At 44.1% G+C, this 19974-nt stretch overlaps 1 protein-coding gene across 1 annotated transcript; it reads left to right on the top strand.

The window, feature by feature from the left end:
- Window positions 1–8328: 8328 nt before the first annotated feature.
- CD40LG (CD40 ligand) lies at window positions 8329–19773 on the top strand. Its single transcript, XM_067722365.1, has 5 exons — window positions 8329–8484; window positions 10320–10451; window positions 14525–14582; window positions 16519–16581; window positions 19295–19773. Exons 1-5 carry the CDS (start codon window positions 8329–8331, stop codon window positions 19669–19671), a joined length of 786 nt encoding a protein of 261 aa, XP_067578466.1. The 3' UTR covers window positions 19672–19773.
- Window positions 19774–19974: the final 201 nt, after the last annotated feature.

Raw genomic sequence — 19974 nt, 5'->3', positions numbered from 1 at the left:
ATTTTAGGGACTTCCCTGGTGGCGCAGTGGTTAAGACTCCGCGCTCCCAATGCAGGGGATGCAGATTCGATCCCTGGTCAGGGAACTAGGTCCCACATGCATGCCACAACTTAAAGTTTGCGTGACACAACTAAGGAGCCCACAAGCTGCAACTAAGGAGCCCGCCTGCCACAACTAAGACCCAGCGCAACCAAATAAATATTTTTAAGTTTGTTTTAAAAATTACAAAAGTAAAATATGCTCATTATAAAAATAATGCAGGGACTTCCCTGGTGGTCCAGTGGTTAAGACTCCATGCTTCCAATGCAGGGGAGGGGGGTTCGATCCCTGGCTGGGGAACTAGGATCCCACATGCCACATGGTGTGGCCAAAATTTTTTTTAAAATTTTTTAATAAATAAAAATAATGCAAAGGGCACAGAGGTATAGATTAAAAAGTAAAACTTGCTCCCCATAAACTCCATTGTATTGCCAGTGGTAACCACTGTTACCTGTGTTTCTTGTCTACTTAAACACATAAACAAATACAGCTTTTTTTCTTACACTAATGGAGAGTGGAGTCATGGTGCCTAAAATTTAGAAACAAAGAGTAGACATTTGCCAAGAAAATTCACCTTGGAGACATGGGATGGAGGTAGGCAGCTAGAGATTGAGGATTCTGATCATACTCTCAAAACTAATATCTGAAACGAGGCCAACACTCCAATTATCCCCATCCCCAACCACATTCATCCATGCTGGAGATGATTATCACCAACCCTCTCCTACCTTACTCCTCCTAAGCCTTTGGCATGTCAGAGTGAGTACAGCCGACTAGAAAGATAGCTGCAGAAGGAAAAGGGGTGGAAGATTCCAGACTAGAAAAGCCAAGGACAGTAGATAGACAATGAACATGGGGATTTGTCAGTGGGGTGCTAGAAGTCAGGATACAAAGTTATGACAGGTGTATTTTCATCTAGGAAGCCTTCCTGGACATTCTCTCTATCCTACTTCCCTGCTGGGTAGATCCTCTTCCTTAACACTCCCACAGCATTCTGTCTTCACCTCTACCATGGTACTTCTCACGTTGTTTCATGGTTGTCTGCTCATGTATTGATTGGCTTCTGTAGACTGGGAGCTCCTGACAGGGTAGGGACTATCATTTTTATCTTTGTATCCCCAGCATCCAGCTCAGCACCTGGGCCACAGTAGGCACTCGGTGAATGTTAATTTGAGCAAATAAACTGATTGAAGGAAATGTCTCCTGAAAATGCTTCTTACCAATCTCGTCTGCAAGTGTAGCGTCTGGATGGAAGCAGCAGAGATCACATCATCTCTGGCTTTCTGCTTCAGACCTGCATGGAGAATCCCACACAGTGCAACCAAAATCGGCAAGGCCACACGGGACTTTGCATTGGAAGCTTTACAATGTAAGGCCTGGCTTTGAAGAGGGTGCATAATACAGACAATTTTCTATGCATTGATCTGACTAATGGAAAATAAACAATAGCTTTTATTTATTTTATTATTTTTTAATGTCTTTTGGAGTATAATTGCTTTACAATGTTGTGTTACTTTCTGCTGTACAACAAAGTGAATCAGCTATATGTATACATATATTCCCATTTCCCCTCCATCCCACCCTCCCTATGCCACCCCTCTAGGTGGTCACAAAGCACTGAGCTGATCTCCCTGTGCTATGCAGCAGCTTCCCACAAGCCATCCATTTTACATTTGGTAGGGTATATATGTCAATACTACTCTCTCACTTCGTCCCAGCTTCCCCGTCCCCCCGAAGTCCTCATGTCCATTCTCTACATCTGCGTCTTTATTCCTGCTCTGCCACTAGGTCCATCAGTACCATTTTTTTAGATTCCATATATATGCGTTTGTTTTTCTCTTTCTTACTTACTTCACTCTGTATGACAGACTCTTGGTCTGTCTACCTCATTACAAATAACTCAATTTTGCTCCTTTTTATGGCTGAGTAATATTCCAGTGTATATATGTGCCACAGCAATAGCTTTTAACTTACCTTCCTTTGACTGTGATGTGTTCAGGTTAACATGTTGATTGGTCAATGTTTAAAAGCATATATATATATATATATATATATATATATATATATATATATATATATATGTGTGTGTGATTTTTAGCCTTCCAGATCCCACAGATATGCCTGAAAAGAAACTTTAAAAAGTGAATAAGTATAAATCACTTTGCTGTGCAACTGAAACTAACACAACATTGTAAATCAAATATACTGTAATATAAAATTAAAAAAATAAAAACAAAAAAAAGTGAATAAGGACTTCCTTGGTGGTGCAGTAGTTAAGAATCCACCTGCCAATGCAGGGGACACAGGTTCGAGCCCTGGTCTGGGAAGATCTCACGTGCTGCAGACCAGCAAAGCCCGTGCACCACAACTACTGAGCCTCTGCTCTAAAGCCTGCGAGCCACATCTACTGAGCCCGCATGCCACAACTACTGAAACCTGCACACCTAGAGCCCATGCTCCACAATAAGAGAAGCCACTGCAATGAGAAGCCTGCGCACCGCAACAAAGAGTAGCCCCCGCTTGCCGCAACTAGAGAAAGCCCGCGCGTAGCAACGAAAACCCAACGCAGCCAAAAATAAATAAATAAATTTATATAAATAAATAAATAAATAAACAAATAAAACCCCCAAATTCATGGGTCCAGCCCAGACCCCTACCCCCCAAACTCCAGACTCATAAAAAGAAAAGTGAATAAGTATAGGGTTATTTGTTGCAACATTGTTTAATATCATATGACTGGAAACAACCTAAATGTTCATCAAGAGGAGGCTAGTTAAACGATGGTGTGTCATTCATACATGGAATACTATGCAGTTGTAAAAAAAAAAAAGGGAGCACTGGGCTTCCCTGGTGGCGCAGTGGTTGAGAGTCCGCCTGCCGATGCAGGGGACACGGGTTCGTGCCCCGGTCCGGGAAGATCCCACATGCGGCGGAGTGGCTGGGCCCGTGAGCCACGGCCGCTGAGCCTGCGCGTCCGGAGCCTGTGCTCCGCAACAGGAGAGGCCACAACAGTGAGAGGCCCGCGTACCGCCAAAAAAAAAGGGAGCACTTTGCTGATAGAGTAATCTCCAATGTATAGTGTTAAATGAAAAAACAAAGATGTAGACAGTATATTGTATACTACTGTGTGTAAAAAAGAGTGTCAGAGAATATCTATGTATTTGCTTGAAGGTGCATAAAAGCATCTCTGGGAGGTACATAAGAAACTGACAACACTGGTTGCCAATGAAGAACTAGGAGGAAAATGCAGAAGGAAGACTCTACACTGCACACTCTTTTCTATCACATATTTAACCATGTGAATGTGTTACTCAGTCACAAATAAATGTAAACCGAATGAAATCACAGCAACAATGGGAAACAAGAAAAGGTGACATCAATGTGAAATAAATTTTGAGGGATACCAGGAAGCAAGAAACCCAATGAATTTGGGCTAACAGAGAAATCGGAGCAGAAAACATTGCAATTCAAGAAATCAGAAGCAAGAGTGGGTTCTCTCAAGGAGGCAGCAATCTCAGAGTTGGTAAATGCAGAGCAGGGGTGGGCAGGGAAGGAATCATTATGGCAACTCAATAAAGAGCTGCAGTGGAACAGCTAGGACAGGTGGACCCCTTTTCTCCCTCTCTCCCTTCCCCCATGGACCCTTTGTCAGCAGCAACATTGGGCCTTTGCCCTCAGGCTAAAGTTGCCCGAGGAGGACTCTAGGGAGTGTGCTGAGACCTCCACAACGAATAGGCAAAAGAAAACAAAAGGAAAACCAGCCTCAGTCAAGAGCGAAACCCTCTAAAGGTCTCCACCCCCAGAGAAAAGCCCTCCTTACTTTATCAGTTGTGGGGGTCCCGGCCTTCCTGCCTCTCAACCCACATAACCTAAAGGGAAACCTGCCTGTTGACAAGCTCTACCCACTTAAACAGAACCCACAGTCGGCCCTCCCATTCCGGGGAGAGGTTTGTGGGGGAAACAGATCAATGCAATTGTAGAGGAAACCCATGCCATCCACCCATAAAAGCTAACATAGATCTTCATTCATAAATATGACCAGACAACTAAGGGTCACCAGACATTTGAGGAAAACTATCAACATGAAGGAGAAGGACCAAAATAAACAAATGGAACTGACCCCAGAGGAAAGAGAGATAATTAAAGGAATAGAAGAAAACGTTAAACAAATATATTGTGATTCGTATCGCCAGAGAGCCTGGCCAGTGCTGTTCTACCAGATTAGAATATTTTACAACTTCCCCTTCTATCCCCTGAAAAGAAAACTAAGTAATTGGGCAAAGATTTACTAATTCCTTACAATGTGTCAGGAAGCAGGGATTCTGAGATTTGTAATTATCTTTCCTCTAGAAGCTAATGGTAGGGAAATCTGACAAGTCAGTTATGATGTAATGTGTCAAATTCTATGATAGATTGAGCACAGAAGAGGGCACCTTGTCAGCTGGAAGGGCACGTTTCACAGAGCAGGTATCTCTTCAACATTAGTGGATAAAAAAGGAGGGAGTCATGATGTTCATAGGGGAACAGCTTGAACAAACACAGCACATTCGGGGAAATAAGCTTAGCTGGACATGGGTGATGTTCAAGTCTGAGCATGAGTGAGTGGTGGGGGATGAAGACAGAAAGGTGGGCAGGGCTGGGAACCTGTGCTATGCTTACAATGGAAACACTATCCTCTAGGCTAGGGTTTTCCAGACATGTTCAGGGAAAAGAGTCCTTGAGAGGCCCTTTGTAGAACAAACAAAATGCTGATATATTTAACTCTTTCTTATGTACTGGAAATAACTTTCCTAGCAGAAACTCTGACTGTGTTCTAGGTTATCAATATAAAATCACAACCACAAGGCTAGTCACATCAGAATGTGTGCGATCCATTGTTTTTTTCGTTTTTTCCCTGATGCTTATTTGTTGCAGATCAATCGTCAGCTAGAAGAAAATCAGTAGTAGAAAAGGGTGACAGAGATTTGAGAAAACTTTATGCAAGAAAAACTGAAAAATGAAACAATTCAATCCCTTCACTTAATTCTTTCTCTGAACTAAGAAAAATATAGTCAGTATTTGACTTTATCTGCAGGCATTCCCCTGGACTCCCCAGGTCTACAGATTTCTCGGTAACCTAGTTTAAAAATCACTTCTGAATGCATTAGGCAACTGAAAATCTTTAAAGGGGACCCAACACCAGGGCCAGGCCACTCCTTGTTGGGGGAGAGACACACAAAGGACATCTGGTACAGAATCAGAAAGTAGAGCTAAAATGTGGAAGCTGGATAGGTAGCCAATGTTGCAGCAATCTAGAGGACCAGGCAGAAGAAGGATGGGAGAAAGAGGAGGCTTCAGGGATTACAGGACCATCAGGCTATTCCGGAGCTAATCCCATTCACATTGAACATGCCAGGAAACTGTCAACCTGCTTCCCTGGGTCTAATGCATCGTCTTAGGCGGGTAAAATCAGGTTAGATAATACGGTCAGTTACAGGATTTAGAGTTAACATTCTTCTGGTGATGTGGAGGACGGATGGGGTGGGGCGGGAAGGGAAGCGAGGCAATCAATTAGGAACGTACAATTCAGTCATGCAGGAGAGAGGGGATGAGGGCCTAGACTAGAATGTTGCCCAGGGGGATAGAAAGGAGTGGTGGCAGTCGAGAAGCTTTGGGGATGAGGAAGCCACTGGGATTGGGGAGTAATCTGGGCAAGAGAGAGGAAGGAATCCTTGATGACTCCCAAGTCTTGGACAATTATGTGGGTGTAGTAGTACCATTCACTGAGATGGGGAGAGCCTGGAGGGAGAACAAGTCTGGGTTGGAAGTGGAGTGGGGAGATGAGTTAAGTTTGGGGCATGCCAAATATGGGGTGGTTTGGGGGTATCCAAGTGGACACATTCAGAGGTAGCTGCACTTACGAATCCACAGTTCAGGGCTGCAGTTATACATTTGAGGTTTATCACTATAAGGTGATAGTGAAAACCATGAAAATGGATGGGAACCATCCAAGGCAAACATGTAGAATGAGAAGAGGGGAGGGGATGAGCATGAGGTTGGGAGAGACCAAAGTTTTAAGAGGTACAAGGGAAAAAGGAATCACATGAAGAAGGATTCTGAGAGGCAAGATGGGAGAGTTTTCAGAAGGATGACAACAAAATAATAGGTCAACAGACTACTGGAAAGGTCACTGAAAATTAACTCTAAAAAGTATTCAGCCCAAGTGAGAGAGTGGCATGGCCCTATATACACTACCAAACGTAAAATCGATAGCTAGTGGGAAGCAGCCGCATAGCACAGGGAGATCAGCTCCGTGCTTTGTGACCACCTAGAGGGGTGGGATAGGGAGGGTGGGAGGGAGGGAGACGCAAGAGGGAAGACATATGGGGACATATGTATATGCATAACTGATTCACTTTGTTATAAAGCAGAAACTAACACACCATTGTAAAGCAATTATACTCCAATAAAGATGTTAAAAAAAATAAAAAGTATTCAGCCCAAACTATTGTGCTAATAATGGTGGAAGCAGTTTCAGGGGGATATTGTAAGCAGAAGTCAGGAAGTGGAGGCAGGGAGATTGGACAATTCTCTCTTGAAGTTGGTCACGTGAACAAACGTGGCATTGTCGGCAACTCTGGTCCCTTCAGCGACCTCTCTCTCGGGGCTAGACTGATCTGATGGTCACAGGGTCCTTGCAGCTCTGGCATGCTGCCATGGTATGAAGCTGCTCCTGGAGAAGTCCTCGAGCCCCTTTTAGTTCTTGTGATAATTTTCCTTTAGTGGAACTAAGGTTCCTTGTCTAAGAACTGAAGCCTCTGACTTGACTGATCAAAGTTTATCACATGCATTGAAGCCACCTACTTGGCAGATGTAGTGAGATCTGCGCCCAGGACAGGATGCTGGGGCGTGGGAGGGGAAGACAGCAGGTGGTAACTATGCAGATAGCATGCCTATCAGAGGAGTTTGTTACATTTCCTATTTGTGTCTCAAAACAATCTTATAGGAATCACCAAAGCAATCTTATCATGGTTTCTAGACCAGGTTGGGATGTGGGGTAGGGATTTCCACAGCTACTTTTATTTCGAAGGCCATCTGATAAGACCATCAAAAGCCATTCAGAAACGCGTAATTCTACACACTTCAATGATTCAATTCGTTGTCAAGACGCTGGGTGTTTTTGATGTTGTTCATTTGTTTTTTGCTAGTATGTAAGGACTTGGCAATTATTTGGAAAACTCGTTATCATAGGCTAAACAAATAGCATAAAACCCAAGGTGAGAGTGTTTCTCTATATCTTAACAGCTTTCAAGCATCTTTCATGCACATAGGATTTCATAACAACCTAGAGGATAAGCAAGGTGGGTACAACTGCCCATTTGGATATGAGGAAACTGAGATCTGCAGAGGGAGAGTGATAGGCTCGAGGTCCACAGCAATTTATTGGTACACCAAGGGCTAGAATTCAGGTCTCTTAACTGCAGCCTATTTTCCCTAGTCCAAACGGATACATTGGCATCAACAGTTATCTGATGGACTGGAACAGTGTAGACAGACAACTTGGCTAAATCAAGCTAATATTCCTACTTTAACTTCAATCCCAGAGTTTTGGCCTGAATTACCCCAAGACGCTACTTCTCTTGGCCTTGGAAAAGGGTATTTTTCTTGAATTATCTTTCCAGCTAAATTTTCTTTACTAATTGTCAGCACTCCTCTTTGCTTTATGCCATGTAGACTTGCCTCGAAAAGCCGCCGGGACTTCGTTGGGTTTAAAGATGAAAGAAATGTTAACAAGCAGTTAGCCAGTGGGAAGCCAGTCGCAAAATCGATCCAAGCTTTTGTTGATGTTTCTTTCTTTCCCCATCTACCAGGTTCCCGATTTATATTAGTAAGATTGAAATTGAAATAATTCTATTGCTGGTGGATTCATTTGGCTCTTTCCTTGAAACTGGTGAACCCCAAACGTTAGACAGCGATAGGAAAGTACTGCCATTGTCTGTTAAGAAGTCTATGACATTTCAAGGCAAGAATGAATGTATGGAAGAAGAAACTTGTTTCTTCTTTACTAACGAAAGGGAAAGCCTGGAAGTGAATGATATGGGTAGGTAAAAAAAAAAATAGAAAAAAAAAACCTTTACGTAACTTTTTTTGCCGGGAGAGACGACTGCGAAGCACATTTTCCAGGAAGTGTGGGCTGCGACGATTGTGCGCTCTTAACTAATCCTGAGTAAGGTGGCCACTTTGACAGTCTTCTCATGCTGCCTCTGCCACCTTCTCGGTCAGAAGACATCATTTCAACTCGAACGCAGCATGATCGAAACGTACAGCCAACCTTCTCCCCGCTCTGTGGCCACTGGACCACCCGTCAGTATGAAAATTTTTATGTATTTACTGACTGTTTTTCTTATCACCCAGATGATTGGGTCAGCGCTTTTTGCTGTGTATCTTCACAGAAGATTGGACAAGGTAAGATGAACCGTAGGCCTTTATTAACTAAATTTGGGGTTCTTATAGATGTGTGGGTTGGTTGGTTTTAGTTCTACCCAAATGATGGACAATGGTAAGAACCCAAATAGATAAGTGGTCTTGTGGCGCAGTGGTTGTGGGCTAGTTAGTGAGATGTTCTACTCTTTTCTCTGGTCAAGAACCTTGGCTCTGGAGTCAGACTGCTGGGTTCAAATATTGACTCGGTCCCCTACTAGTTCTGTGATCCCAGGCAAGTTATTTGCCATTTCTATGCCTCAGTTTCCACATTTGAGAAATGGGGATGTTAATGGTACCCACCTCATAGATTAAATTCAAGCTAAGACCAGAGCCAGGCACAAAATAAGCACTATGTAGGCATGAGCTATAATGATTTGCTAAGGTTTTGCTTAAAAAGTAAACTATTTTTTTTTCTGATGGAGACAACTGTTTTTCTTCTAAATCTCCAACTAGACAAGGAAAGCATCAATCTGAGCTGAAAATGCATAGTTTCAGGTTAGCATAGACATGGGTAAGTCCCTGAAAGTGGCGTTCTCTGTATAATACTTCAAATGCTGACTGTAGTTGCAAGCTGCTCAGTTTCCCGCTGAGATGTTTTACGTTCTCAAACGGTTGGACATACAGAACAAAAGAGTGGAGGAAGTTAGCAGGTCGTTCTGCATTCTTAAGAAAAATAACCATTAGGATTTATCCTGTTTCCATGCGTTTACCCACCTCCACTCATAAGCATTATTGGCTGTGTTGAAAAAATCCCAATCATAGATGAAAAGGAGAAATTTGGTCCATTACTTGGCTGTTCCTAAAAGTCTAGATGTGGGAATTGTGGATGCACAGCATCTGAAGACTGCGTTTTCTCAGGGATGTGCGAGTGGCCATTATCGGGATGCCAATCTTGAATTAAGACCAGGAGGTTACCTATTGGGAGAAGGTGGAGCTGGAACAATTGAGGCAATTCTTGGGTTACCCAGATTTCAGGTTTCACTGCTGAGAAAAGAGCAGGGGTCTGGGTCTGCTTGTTTGTTTGTTTGTGTTTGGTCTGCTGGGCTCTGCCAATCAAATGCCTGGACATAAGCCTAGCCTCTAGGGGAAATACTGACCTGGGTAGATTCAAGTTTACCCTGGCACTTGGGTGTTCTCTTAGTGACAGTGAAAGCCACCGGCTAGCTGGATCTTGTTTTGAATCTAAAAATGTAATCTGAATATAAGAAAATAGCACAGAATTAGTTGATTAAACAAGTGAATTCCATCTATTTACTTATTCTAAGACATTGGAAAATAAAATATCTCATTACCTTTGGGAATGAAAGATGATTTCTTTAAAAATGAAAATGTTTTCTGCAAATACTAAACTTAAAAAGAGAGAGATGTAATTAGAACTCAAGTTATTGACACACATTGCAAATTACCTTCACCAGAGCACTGCAACACAAACACTAAAACTAAGTGGGCAAATTAGCTCAGCAGAAAACTATTTTATAGACTGTGTTTATAATGACCAATCATTACTGAAGCAATGGGAAATATGACCATTAGAGAATGTTGCTGCTACAATACACGGGAAAAAGTACCCTTTGTGATGAAATTTCATTAGAATAGCTGTGATTTCTACCTAGCATTGCAGACCACATGACATTTTCTTTGCTGGCTTTTGTAGAGTTTTTAAACTGCTAATACCAGATATCAGTAATCCAGTATACTAACTTGTTATTATGCCCCGTTTATATCTGCAAAGTCCTCCTCATGTCGTTGAGGCCATGAAGTGATTGTAGAGGCAGACAGAAGTACAATGTCTCATGTCCCTGTTATTTCATAAATAGATAGAAGATGAAAGGAATCTTCATGAAGATTTTGTGTTCATGAAAACGATACAGCGTTGCAGCAAAGGAGAGGGGTCCTTATCATTACTGAACTGTGAGGAAATTCGAAGCCGGTTTGAAGACCTGGTCACGGTAAGGACCTCAGTTGTTGGGAAAAGTGTCACTGAAAAGTTTTGGTTGAGAAAACCTGCTAGGTTGGGACACTAAAACGTGACCATGTAAAATTTAAACATGTGTTATATATATACTATAGATGCATATCGCCATCATATGTACATACATGTATATATGGGTATGTGTATCAAAAAAACAGAAATGAAGCCAAAATCCTACGGTTAAAAGGGAAAGGAAAGTTGGAAGTGTGCTCGTCGAAAGGAATGCCCTTAAGAAGAACAAAAGTGACTCTCTCTGGGGAAGATACACACTCTCATGGGCACATTCACACATGCACATGAGCTCAGACATGCAGATGCCTCAGGGGAAAGGATGAAGTCTACCAAGTTTGTTTTTTGCATTTTCTTATCTTTCCATCCAAACCTTGATGCCTTCCCACTGTGGACCCAGGGTCTGGTCCCCATTTCCCAGAGAAGCGATAACCATTGGCCACTGCAGCGTTGTCAGGCCACAGGTTAAGGGTTTGCCTTTACTGGGGGCGGTGGGGACTTCTGAACACTGATAGACTCTAACATATGAAGGAACGCTTCTCTCATGATGGGATTTCAGGTGCCATGTAAGTGAAATCTTTTCCTTTTACTGTGAGGAGAGGTGTGGGCAATTGGCGATGGACTGTCTCAGTACCGCTCGAACCAGATCCTGTATCATACCACCTGCTCATGGAGTCAGTCCCCTCTAGGGCCAATCAAGACCTGAGGCAGAAAGTCTGAAGCCTTCTAGCCCAACAGACTGGTGCCCAGCATGAAGTAACTGCAGTGGCCTATGATAGGTACCTAAAGCAAGAGTTTCTAGACCGTTTACTGAGGACATGCCCACAACATTAATTCCATCGCTGTAGACAAGGGGTCTAGGAGCTCTTTCTCCAGAAGAAGAACAGCAAGAAGCCTTTCTGCCTGTTTCCCCCTCAGAACACTGAGTCAGATACCTTGGGCCCTCCGGGGACTTGGGGGTCGTGACTAGGAGGCCGCATCCAGGCTGAGGGCGGCGCTGTGCCAGATGGGTGGGTATCTGGAGAAACCAACAGGAGTTAGCTCTCACATGTGGATAATATGTAATTAACCTGGGAGTGAAGGACCTGAGAGCTTAGTTCTGAGCTTATTCCTGTCCTCCTGTACTGTCTCCGGTGTGTCATTTTTAATCCAGTAGTGAGGACTCCGAAAGCTTATTCTTGGGTCACCTACGGGGATCTGAATGAAGCTCAAATCTCTTGCTGGCTTCTAGGTTCTTTACACTAATCTATGTTTTAGAGAAAGACTCCTAACTCTTTATTTGCAAGGCCTGAAAACGATTTGAGTTTCTCTAGTTCTTCAAGGCTTCTGGCCAGTATTACAGGGTATTGGAAGGTGTTGCAAATTTAAATGGGAATAAAGCCACTTTGAGAACAACGCTTAATAATCCAAGTAGCATATTTAATGTGCCGGGCTGTGTGACCTTGAGCAAAAGACTTCACCTCTCTGGGCCTCATTTTTCTCATCTATCCAATGAGAGGGCTGAGATGATCTGCCAGGGCACTACCAGCTCTGACATCCTGTAATTATGTGATCAGACTTCAGTTACCCGCAAAGGCAGTGAGAGTGGCTGTTGGTGTCTTCCCTCCCTCCCTCTTTCTTACTGAGAGTTTTACATTTGTACTGCCAATTCCTCATGGCTGTATTTCAGGTTGGATATGTAAAGCTTCCCAAATCAGCTACCCAGGACAAAAGTAAGGAAGAAAGTCAGTTTGGCCTCTTTGCTTATGCTTGCATGAAAAAAGTGACAGCTCCCAAGTTTCATACTCTGGAAAGGCAGACCTTCTCAGGCATGTCCGCCAGGGCTCCTTCCGTGCAACAGAGGAAGCCCCTTGCCTCCAGTGCTGCGGGGTGGAGTCCGAGTCAACGTCATCTGCGCCAACGATGCGCACGATAATCAGACACAAAGCACTCCAGCTCCCCAGTCCTGTTCCAACGATTGACCCCCGTTCCAATATCTATTCCCCGAAACTTCTCATTCTAAAACAATATTTTGGACTTTTTTTTTTAACCCAACAGGCCAACTACAAAATAACCCCCAAACTGGATTATTTATATTCTTAGCTAATGTTAGCAGCCTTTCTTTCTGGGTCACAGTCTGATTGGTCCAGAACAACCCAAGGCCTGAATCACAGGAAGGGGTCTTCGAAATCATCAGATCCAATTATCAACCCAGAGCTGCTTCTTCTCCCCACAGCCGCTACCCAGAGGTCACTCAGTCTCTGTTTGAACACCTCTAGTGACGGGGAACTCATTATTTCTTGAGGCAGGTCGCACCAAGCTGTCACTCTGGGTGGAAGATGGGATTCGGGGCTGATGTTAGAGTAGATGAAGGCGGCATTTTAAATAGTATAATTACACATTAAAACTTTCTCCCTCCCCCCAGCTCCCTGCTAGAATGATCAGTCCCATGATTGTCTGCTCGCCAATGCCCGAGGTGTCTTTGATAAGGTCAAAGCATCTCCTTTTCGAGTTAAAGGTCAAGCTATCCAACCCTGCCACATGGAGTTCCCACTAAGAGAGAAATAACTAATTCCAGATTTTCTGAAAGTCAACTTTCAAAAGTCTTTCAGTTGAGGTGGGGAGTGAAGCAAGAGGGGTAAAAAGGCTCTGGGGAGTGTGGCTGGGGCAGAGTTCACAGAAAGGCAAGGCCGGGTGCATAAAGGGCAAACTTTGCTGACTTCACATTTTCATGTTGGCCAAGCCCTGACACCAATGCAACCACCTAGCCTAAAAGTATCTCACCCTCGATCACCACACTCCATCTTTTGAAAAGACACGAAATATTCATTTGTTTGCTTGTTATCTCACAAACATTTTCCTGTTGCAGCACTTTCACACTGCCACACTTCAGCTCAAGTGGAAAGTTGAAGCTCTGGGCCCCGTGAGAGTTTTGAGGCGCGGGCCCCCGGTTAGGCTCCATGACTTACACCCTCACATCTGGCACTCAAGCCGAGCGTACAAGGAACCCCTCAGCAGTAACAACACTAATACCTTATTGGGGAGGAACGAAAAGGAAGGGCGCTGTAGAAAATTGATTCCAGGAACTGGAAGGCACACAGGACTTATTATCAGAAGACGTGAAAATACTATTGCCTTCCTTATCTGTGCTCAGAGTACAGCGTTAAGCCCAGCCTCGGAACGTGATCTCAGTTTCTACTGTCGGCTTCAACCTCAGATTCCTTGGGTGACCTCATGCCTGCCCGTTAAGCCCACCGTGCCTTTTATTCAGTATCTTTAAATCTTTAAAACGGCAACAGCAGCCTTTATTACCTTCCAGTCTGTGTAGATGGTACTCTCTGCTATAGCTTCTTTAAGTGCCTCTAGCCTTCCTGCAGTTGCTAATGAGAAGAAACCCCTTAAGAAGTGCTGCGTTTGGCTTGGAATGGAACATCAGCCGCATTGGGAGATTACCTGAGTTTCCTATACGCGCTGATGATTCTAAGTAAGAACGGGCCACACAAGGCAACCAGCAACAAGAGAATCTCTTCAGCCCATTGACAGGGACAACAAAATTTTTTTTTAAAGTCTGAGGATCTTTTCATAGTCTGGGATTTCTTCCCAAGGTCAAACTTACTATTTCCATTTCCTAAGAGATTTCAGACCAGTTTTATTCTAATAGATACATACCATGGTTTATGTTAATAATATTCTATATACCAGTTCCCAGGGTAGAATCTGCTCCCCATTCAGCATTATTTTACTCGTCAAAGCCAGGGAGGTTGGGGTCATAGGAGGGGTCACGATGGCAGTCATTGGTCTGGAGAGAGCACTGGAAGATAATAAAGCCCAGATTCTGTTTCCAGGTTCACCCCTGGGCTTTCTGGGCTGTCAGCTCATCTGTCAAAGCCATGGGCTCCTAATCGGTAGGATGGAATTAATGACAGGACCTGAGTCTATATGATAATCTTCACCAGAAACAGGCAACAGAGTAATGGCAGGTGCCAAATGAATGAAAGCTCCCTCCAAAGCCCCCGCCAGGGTTCCTGTCAAAATGACCTTTTGCCATGATTCTTATTTTAGGGTATAATGCAAAGCAAAGAAGTGAAGAAGAAAGAAAAAAACTTTGAAATGCACAAAGGTAGGTTGCTCTTTACCATTTCTATAAATACTTAAAAACTAAAAGGAAGCTTTAGGCCGATCACACTGAACAACCCAGTGTTGGATCAGGGAACCTGTAGCCCTGGAAATAAAACAGGAACACAATTGCCACATCAATACCTTCTCTGGTGCCTGTGATTTAGAAAGGAGTTGTATGGACATATTTATAGTGAAGCCTGTGTTCCTTTAGTGCTGACGATACCAAGTATGAAGAAATCACATTATTTTCAACACCTTAATCAAAGCAACCAAACAGCCTAGTACCACCTACAGAGGATAAGATGACAAGACGGTCAGCATTTGGTAGCGGTGTCATTCATCACTCAACGAGAACAGTTTTTTCATGGGGAAACACGGCCAGGGGAGCCTCGGAGACCCAGGAGTGATTCAGTGTGACAGCGCTGTTCTTTGCCCTGTTCTTGAGGTCAGAGCATCTCAAACATCCCAGGGTTGGAAGGGACCTTGACGGTTCTCAAATCCTGCACCATCCCCGGATCACGAATCTCCTTCACAACAGCACTGACCATTGACTGTCTGATCAAACATGCCTAGACACCTTCTAGCTCATAAAGCAGCCTGGGCCATCTCTGAAAAGCCCTAATAATTATAATAATAAGATTACTCTATACCCGAGAGAAGGCTTTTCTCCTCTGGAGTTGACATTTGTTCTTATAATCTCCACTAACTGAATCGAGTTCTGCTCTTTGGAGCCATACTAAAGAAAGTATATAATTCCTCTTCTACACAGCAGCTGTCCATATGTTGAAAACAACAGTCATGGCCCCTGAGCCTTTTCTTCTCCAGGGTAAACCTTCTCAGTGTCTCCCACTGTTTCTCCTATGACCCTTTCCAGGCTTTTTCTTGTCCTCGTTTAGGTCCTTTTCTGGACATACTAACTTTCTCTGTTCTTTTTAGAATGTAGCACCCCAAACCAAATACAATAATGCCTGGAGTGACCCAAGCAGCTGAGTATGGGGAAAATGGAGTGTTGGTAGATGGGTGTTGTTAGATAAACTGCTATAGCACAAAGTCAGCGTAAAAGATGGTATGGCTTGAGTAAATTTAATACACACAAAGAAATACATACATACATACAGAGATACAGATACTGTTTTCTGAGGCAAAGAGCTTGCTTTAACCATTGGTTTGGATGCAAAGGGTCACCTGATTTCCATGAAGGCGTTGCTTTCAGAATGACTGTAAATATGTTGAGTGGTACCATGTTGTCTGTTAATTGCTGTGAAATTTGAGGAAACAGTTCATGTGGGTGCTGCCTAGCAGTCTTTGGGAAAATGATACACTTAACAAAGCTGGTCATTTAGGTCATGCAGCTTGACTCGTTATTCATAGGACACCTACAAAGTGTCCAGCTCCAGGCTCATTACTGGAAAAAAAAACCAAACCAACTTCCACACCATGTCTGCACTTAGGAGATTCAGTATGTGTAATTAAGGAGCAAACCTTTTACATGAGCAACAATTAGAGGTAGATATAACACTGTGGCCAGTGCTTGACCAAATCAGACACCATAAGCATTTTACTAGCTAAGTGTGCAGACACGACCTCTGGGCCCACTAAGATGACCAATGGATGGGAGTTGTTCTTAAAATCAAGATTCAAAATGTGTTTAATGAAGATCATTTTCTTTAGCCTGTGTCAGTCTATGTAAAGCGGAGTCAAGTACTGAATGACGATTGGAAGAATGGGCTCGGTGTAAAGAGCCGACTCAGTTGTTCAGATTTTAGAAACCAACATTTCCCTCTGGTTTCAAGGGATTTCAAGGCCATCTTATCCTTCCTTTCACATAACCTATTTAAGTACAGTCTCTGTGACCCAGCTGCAGAACTAGACCAAATCGTTCTGTGGCCAGTTTTGTGTTTCTTTGGCCTGACAGTTGGTCTTTGGTTTCATCTCAGGTGATCAGGATCCTCAGATCGCGGCACATGTCATCAGTGAGGCCAGTAGTAAAACAGCATCTGGTAAGTCCGAAGCATCTGAGCATCAGCCACCCGAGGGGGAAGGCCAGGAGGCTAAAGCAAGGCAGCCTAACAATTAGGCTCCCGTCTTCCTCCGGGGGCCAATTTACAAAGCTACCCAGACATGCCTCGTGCACTTGCCCTTGTCTTCAAAGTAGGCTCAAATGCACAGATGGGACTTGAAGGGACAAAAGGAGGTGGGAAGCAATCCCGATGTTCTCATTAGGTTCTTGCTCTGTGGCTGATTCTAAATGATGAATTACTGGGTGGAGGGACCATTATTCTGATAACACGGAAGAGATGGCACGTAGTGACCTGCTAACTGGGAGCATCCCTCGTCCTAACCCCTCTTCACTATATGCAAATGGGCCTCAAGGGGTATTTCCTGCCATCTGCCAATCCCTGTATGATTAGCCCCAGCTTCACTGGGGCCAACCTCAGGGAAATTAAGGGTAAAATCATTCTGCAAAGATCAATAGATGCCAGGATGTTAGATTTTCCAATGAAGTAACAGCAGACGACATACTGTAATCTTTTCAACTCTCAATGATTTTCTTTCCGTATACGTTCTGCCATGATTCTAGCCCTTAGATTTTTTTCCCCCAAATCTGTACCTCACGATAGCTGGTGTTGGACAATATGGCACATCTGATAAATGGATGGAAACATGCACACTAGCATAAAATCCCCTGTCTACATAAATGCAGGCCAAGAGCATCAGAGCAGTCTTTGAAAACTTTAACACAGCGCTCTGGAGCGGAGTTCTAAGCAGTGTGTGTGCGTGTGTGTGCGCGCGTGTGTGCGCGTGCATGTGTGTCAGAGAGAGACAGAGATATAGAGAGAGACACAGAGAGAGAGAGGAAAGGAGATAGGACCTCATCCTGGAGGTGGCTTGGGCTTCTCAGTGGGCATAATGCATACGTAGTTATCCTGGATCATGGTACAGGAGTAACGAGCACTGGATAGAAAGTTGTTGAACACTGAGATTTAAGAAGCATGACTACCACTTGCTGGGTGACCTTGGGCAAGTCCCTTTACCTTCGCAGCAGTTTCCTGTCTCACTTCACAGGGTGACTCTGCGCATCAAATCAGCTAATATAGAAGAAAGTTATTCTGTCAAGCGCTATAGAAACGTAAGGTGTCATTCCTTAGCTACTTCACTGCAGTTTAGCTGTCAGAAGAGCAACATAAAGCCCTTTTTGATAACACTTACCCCACAATATTTAATAATTCTGCCAAGTACCCCTTTCTCATAAAATACACTTATGGGAGAATATCACAACCATATCTGGTACGTCCAGGGTGGTCATCCACATGATACAGTCTCATCCAGATTGGATGGATGCCAGCAACAGAGACACCTCCTAGAAGAATAGCTCGCCTTGCATACATTTCACAATGCTCACATATTCTGCCGAAAGGCCCATGATGACTGTTGGTCCTAGCATGGTTGACAGTCCGCATCACAGTATGTCTGCAGGGGATCAGGTGAGAAGAAAGTCACATTTCTTACCCCACAAGCCTCTCAGATCTACTTGGTCACGCTGCTCCAAACTTGCCCTACATCTCACAGCAAGGATGAAAATTAGGTAAGGACTTACAAAGATAAACTTTGTGGACTCAAAGATAGGGAACCTGCCCGTGTTTTCTCAATCAGATGGTCCAAAAGCGAAAACATCATAATGAAGCATTTCTAGAGTGATCTGGAGGCCCAAGAAATGTCAGGCATTGCAGGATGCCTTTCCTAATTACTAAAGGATGAGTCTTAGCAGGTGGGGTCTTGCACCCTGATAGGCCTAAGAGCACCAAATAGGAGCTCAAATAAAAGCCCAAGGAAGCAAATGCATCGATACTTTCACTTCTCCCCACCCTCCACCCCCGGCAGTCTAGCTGTCTGTGGGGGCTGAGATTTGAAATCGGCTGCACACACTACTTTGAACCCAGTCAACATCTCAGGCGAGAAAAATGGCACATTGTTGGTGGGTACTTCGGCTTAGCCACAAGAATACAGGCACTTTCAAGTTGGTGGCGCCCACTACAATGGGAGATCAAAACACACAGTGAAATGACAGGTTTATTTTCATACTTCCTTGCCTAATTTTAGTCCCTGCTGTGGGAGGCGGATCGGGTTTGCAAGAGCATGATCAGGTAGGAAGAAATGGGGTCTTTTCTCTGTGCTGAGCTGAGCAAGAGAGATCGGCAAGTCTTCGACTTTGGAAAATTCAAGGAAAGCGAGATACGAGTTAGTATTAGCAAGGACTTTGTGTATTCTGGAAGGCGTGATTTATGACCTGGGATTTCTAAGTCATTCACATTCTTTTAAGTTCAAGGGCAAACTGGCTTTAAGAGCTCTCAAGGGGAGAAGGAAACTCACTGTGCTCTGTTACTTGAGTTAATCTTCACATGTCTCTGAAATAGGCTGTAATATGAGCCCCGTGTTACAGGTAAGGAACTGAGAGGCTCAGGGAGATTGACTTGCCCAAGCTTAAATAAGGCCTGGATGGGAACCCAGCTCCGTCTGACTGTGCAACCCATGCTGATCGGTCAGCCGTGGCTCCTCCATAGACTGAGGGCTGGATGGGTCTTTCAGAATCCCTGACGACCCAAACTTCCACTCCTATGTGAAGCCAGTATCCAACACGAAACCATATTGTCTGTTAGAATCTGAATCATGTACGCTCCACCTGACCACGGTTTTTTCCCCTCTCCATTACAGTTCTCCAGTGGGCCCCCAAAGGATACTACACCCTAAGCACCAACTTGGTAACCCTCGAAAACGGGAAACAGCTGGCCGTGAAAAGACAAGGACTCTATTACATCTACGCCCAAGTCACCTTCTGTTCCAATCGGGAAACTTCGAGTCAAGCTCCATTTATAGCCAGCCTCTGCCTAAAGTCCCCAGGTGGATCGGAGAGAATCTTACTGAGAGCTGCAAATACCCACAGTTCCTCCAAACCGTGCGGGCAGCAATCCATTCACTTGGGAGGAGTCTTTGAATTGCAACCGGGTGCTTCGGTGTTTGTCAACGTGACTGACCCAAGCCAAGTGAGCCACGGGACTGGCTTCACGTCGTTTGGCTTACTCAAGCTCTGAACGGTGTAAGCTGGCAGGTTGCGGCTGGGCTGACGCTGGCTGTCTTCACAATCCAGCAAAGCACTTAAGACCGCCCCACCGCAGCCCGTTGGACTGCCTATTTATAACCCTAGGATCCTCCTCATGGAGAACTATTTATTATACATCCCAAGGCATGCAGGGCTGCAATGAGTGAATTACCGGGCGGAGGAAACCCCTGTTCCATAAGAGCTTATATTCTGAAGCAGCAACCCCACTGATGCAGACATCCAGAGAGTCCTATGAAAAGACAAAGCCATTACACACAGCTCGAATTCTGAGTAA

This window comes from Pseudorca crassidens, chromosome X (genome assembly GCF_039906515.1).
Source record: "Pseudorca crassidens isolate mPseCra1 chromosome X, mPseCra1.hap1, whole genome shotgun sequence".
Lineage (NCBI taxonomy): Eukaryota > Metazoa > Chordata > Mammalia > Artiodactyla > Delphinidae > Pseudorca > Pseudorca crassidens.
The sequence above is the reverse complement of the archived record's forward strand: the minus strand, read 5'-3'. Positions and strand labels throughout refer to the sequence as shown.